Here is a 4,493-nt window from a genome sequence, read left to right as displayed (position 1 = left end):
TATATATATCTCCAAAAAAATCGCAGCCAGCTGGGTGGTGTTGAATTTCTTTGCTTCCAAAGACGAACGGCTGAGTCAGGCTTCCCAAGGTTTGAACTCGGCTCAAAGAGCTGTCAAGTATTCCAGGTCGGCCTGCTTGGCGGTGCTTCATCCGACAAAGAGGCCTCGTGTTCCGCGGGGCGTAACAGCCCATTTAATTCCGAATGGCTCCGCACCCCGCTTGGGCTGCTCCCAGTTCACCTGCCAGCAGCCGCGCTGCTGTAATGGTTTTTCTCCTCACTACTGATCTGTTTGTGCGCTTCATGTTCATTTATTTTACAGCGTCGCTGGGCCGGCTGTGAAAGGCGAAGAAGCCGAACGTGCAAAGAAACCCGCAAAAGAGCCCAGACCTATCAAAGAAGCCGCCTTAATAACAGCGGAAGAGTTTGAGAGCGTCCCTGCGTAAGTACAATGGAGCGGATACGGCTTAATTAGTTCTTGTTTTCTTCTGTCTACGTTGGGAAGAGCAGGATGAATCGGCGCAAGGCCAAACTTCTCCTCTCAAAGTCGCTTTTGCTGTATGAACAGGAATGTATTAGCTGAGAGGTGGGTTCTCCTCTTGCTTTGTGGGGCTTTTTTTCCTAAACGGCATGTTAGGGACAAGGACAAATATTTCTGCCAAAAGAAGAAAATTTTCTTGGTGCCTTAAGGATTGTCACCTAGATTTGAGATTCAGGGTGTTCCCTGACAATACTTGTTTCAATAAGAAATCCCAGTTCTCCAGGTCAGCACTGGTTCTGCTCTGGGATCTCTGTATCTCAAGGTGGCCAAGAGCATCCTGGCTTGTCCCAGCACTGGTGTGGCCAGCAGGAGCAGGGCAGGGATTGTCCCCCTGGACTGGGGGCACTGGGGAGGCCACACCTCCAATCCTGGGTTCAGCGGTGGCCCCTCACTCCCAGAAGGACATTGAGAGGCTGCAGCGTGTCCAGAGAAGGGTCTGGAGAACACGGAGAAGGGTCTGGAGAACGTCTGAGGAGCAGCTGAGGGACCAGGGCGGGGGTTGAGCCTGGAGCAAAGGAGGCTCCGGGGAGACCTTCTGGCTCTCCACAACTCCCTGAAATTCAGGAGGTTGGAGTCAGGTGGGGGTCGGTCTCTTCTGCCCAGGAACAAGTGACAGGACGAGAGGAACCGGCCTCCAGTTGTTCCAGGGGACGTTGAGGTTGTCCCTGAGGAGCCATTTGTGTCCCGTTGGGGTTGTGCAGGCGTGTCGCAGGCTGCCCAGGGCAGTGGTGGAGTCCCCATCCCTGGAGGGGTTTCCCAGCCGTGTGGAGGTGCTGCTGAGGGACAGGGGTCGGGGGGACCTGGCAGTGCTGGGGGAACGAGTGGACTCGATGACCTCAAAGGTCTCTTCCAACCAAAACAATTCAATGATTCTCTGATTTTTCTGCATTTTTATGTAGGTGCAGGCGTGTCGCAAGCTGCCCAGGGCAGTGGTGGAGTCCCCATCCCTGGAGGGGTTTCCCAGCCGTGTGGAGGTGCTGCTGAGGGACAGGGGTCGGGGGGACCTGGCAGTGCTGGGGGAACGAGTGGACTCGATGACCTCAAAGGTCTCTTCCAACCAAAACAATTCAATGATTCTCTGATTTTTCTGCATTTTTATGTAGCCCAGACCTGTCTGAGGGCATCAAAGTGTGACTGTGCTTATGGACCCCACATGTGTCCGAGTCCCTTAACACCAGCTGGGTTTTTGCAGCCACCACAAGTCCCTTTCCTCTCGCTCTTCCTCCCACAACTGTGTCAGCTGTAACTGGAAATTCTGGGTGATTTTCACCCATTTTCTGCTGAACTTGAAGGACATTCCACGCCTCCCACTATCAGGGCACCAAAAGGGACAGACACTCTTCAGGAGCAGAGACGGAAGAGCCTCATGTGCTGATACTCCCACGTTCTACAATCTCCCCATCGCTTTGGTTTTATCTTCCACACTTCCTGTCCCCCCCAAATCGCATTATTTTAGCTCTTTTTGAACTTGCCTTCATTTTAACACAGAGCAGGGGAAGGTCCTTCTAACCAGAAGCCGAACGCTGGGTTAAGAAATAAACTTTGTGACTTTCTGGTTCTGATTTGGATTTGTAGGTACATGAAAGGCCGTTTGACCTATGATCAGATTAACGCTGTTGTTCAAGAGATGAACAAGGCCGTGGAGGGCAAGTACAAGATCCTGCATCAGCCCTTGAAGTCCATGAACACAACGGTCAGAAAGCTCTACCACCGGTTCCTGGAAGAGGAAACTAAGGACACAAAAGGTATTTTGGGGTTTTCTTTGTTGGGACCAAACTGGGAGCGTTTGGATGTAAAAATATGGGACGAGCTGCTGAATGAGTAATGACAGCACGTGGTTTTCATGTTAGAGGGTAACGTATAGCTCCTTCTTCTCAGAAAATTGTCCATCACGTGTTCTGGTAGCTGTGGAATGGTTGAACCCGTCAGAGGGTCTAAATTCATCGTCCCTGAAAAATTGTAGAAAGGCTGTGATTGCTTATTTACAGACAGAGCACAGGAAAAAATTACCATCATTGGTAGAGCTGAGAGGGCGCTCCCTCCCCACCCAGCACGGGGTGCCACAGTCTACGTCGGGGTTAGAAGCACAGAATGGTTTAGGCTGGAAGAGACCTTTGAGGTCATCGAGTCCCCCCGTTCCCCCAGCGCTGCCAGGTCTCCCCTGACCCCTGTCCCTCAGCAGCACCTCCACACGGCTGGGAAACCCCTCCAGGGATGGGGACTCCACCACTGCCCTGGGCAGCCTGCGACACGCCTGCACAACCCCAACGGGACACAAACGGCTCCTCAGGGACAACCTCAACGTCCCCTGGGGCAACTTGAGGCTGTTTCCTCTCAATCTATTGCTTGTTCCTGGGGAGAAGAGACCGACCCCCACCTCGCTCCAACCTCCTGAATTTCAGGGAGTTGTGGAGAGCCAGAAGGTCTCCCCGGAGCCTCCTTTGCTCCAGGCTCAACACCTCCCCCCCACCCAGCTCAGTTTCTTCCCCGTTGGGGTTGTGCAGGGCTGTCACAGGCCGCCCAGGGCAGTGGTGGAGTCCCCATCCCTGGAGGATGGGGACCCCAGCCGTGTGGGGGTGGTGCTGAGGGACAAGGGTCAGTGCTGGGGGAATGGGTGGACTCAAGGAGCGTGAAAGTCTCTTCCAACACAAATGATTCACTGATTCTACCTGTGGAACATCTTGTGCCTCGCCCTGGATGGTGGTTGGGACTGCTGCAGAGCAGAGGGAGGAGGAGGGATGGTCTGGGAGGCCTTAGTAGATGCAGGTCACAACAGACAGAGCTCACTGAAAGGGGCCTGTGGACAACATGGAATCATTGACCTTGATAATTTTTCTTCCTGGTGACAAATTGAGAAGTAGCACCAAGTTCCTGAGGTGTTGTGAGACATCCTACCACTGGCTGTATTTTCCAGCAGCGTGTGGAGTTGTGAAGAAAAGGTTGTGTCATCCATCATCAGGTGTCTTCTACAAGGCTGCTCTTTCTCCAACCGAGTCATTCTTTGTTTTCCAGGCGAGTTTTTCATCGTGGACGCTGACATCAAAGAGTTCACCCAGCTGAAGGTGGACAAGCGCTTCCACAGCATCCTCAACATCCTGCGCCACTGCCAGCGAGTGAGAGAAGTTCGTGGCTCCCGGCTCGTCCGCTACGTCATCTGCTAATGGGCTTTTCCTATCTCGCTTCCCCGAGGGGTAATTTGAAGTGATTATGTGGCTTGAACTTGAAAAATGTGGGGAACCAGCATGGAAAAACAGGAAACTTGGATTTAAATCAGTATTTTTCATCCAGTTTGGCCTTTTCGTGCCCATTGCGCTCATCCCCCCCGCCGACACGGCTTCTCTTGCCACGTTCTACGTGTGTGCCCGTTGCTTCCTAGAAACCGCTGCGCTAATGGTTAATAATTCGGCTCGGAAAATCAGATTATGCTTTGAGAACGCGCCGGGGTTCCTTTGCTGTGGGGCCTTTCTCTCCTTCCCTTTCCCGGTGTCTCCTCGGCCGGAGCTGCTGCTGCTGGAAACAGGCAGGAATCTGCCTCCTCCTTCGCTCCACGGCATTTGGTGACACCGTTTGTAGGACCAAACATTGCAGGCTCATGGTGAGGGACACCGGGCTCCTCCGTTGGCATCCCCTTGGTGGCTGGGGAAGAGATTTCTTATTTTCTCCACTTCAAGGCACAAAGAGCAGGGAGGGAGGTGACAGGGGGACCACGAGATGGCTTGAGCAGCACCTCTTACCTTTCGCTTTCTCCTGGTTTTATCCATTGTCACCTAACCCTGGTGTGGGACGATACAAAACTCTCCCAAACTTCTCACTCCTCATCCCTCCTCATCCCTCACCAGTGAGGGCATGGGCTGAAACTGGTTCCTTTCTGCACCCACGTGTGGGGGACAATGTCTGGAAGGGTGGTGGCAGCACTGGCTGCAGCGAGGGTTTGTTCTGGGAACATCCTCCAT

At 53.3% G+C, this 4,493-nt stretch overlaps 1 protein-coding gene across 1 annotated transcript; it reads left to right on the top strand.

Annotated features, from left to right (window-relative positions):
* Nucleotides 1–321: 321 nt before the first annotated feature.
* SKA1 (spindle and kinetochore associated complex subunit 1) lies at nt 322–3,701 on the top strand (the record flags this gene model as incomplete). The annotated part of the gene is made up of 3 exons (XM_010141068.1): nt 322–441; nt 2,116–2,285; nt 3,553–3,701. Coding segments are annotated over 3 exons (439 nt in total), but the record flags the coding sequence as incomplete, so codon positions are not given.
* Between the last annotated feature and the right edge of the window lie 792 nt (nt 3,702–4,493).

This window comes from Buceros rhinoceros, unplaced genomic scaffold (genome assembly GCF_000710305.1).
Source record: "Buceros rhinoceros silvestris isolate BGI_N320 unplaced genomic scaffold, ASM71030v1 scaffold15288, whole genome shotgun sequence".
Taxonomy (NCBI): domain Eukaryota; kingdom Metazoa; phylum Chordata; class Aves; order Bucerotiformes; family Bucerotidae; genus Buceros; species Buceros rhinoceros.
This window is presented reverse-complemented; position numbering and strand designations above follow the sequence as displayed.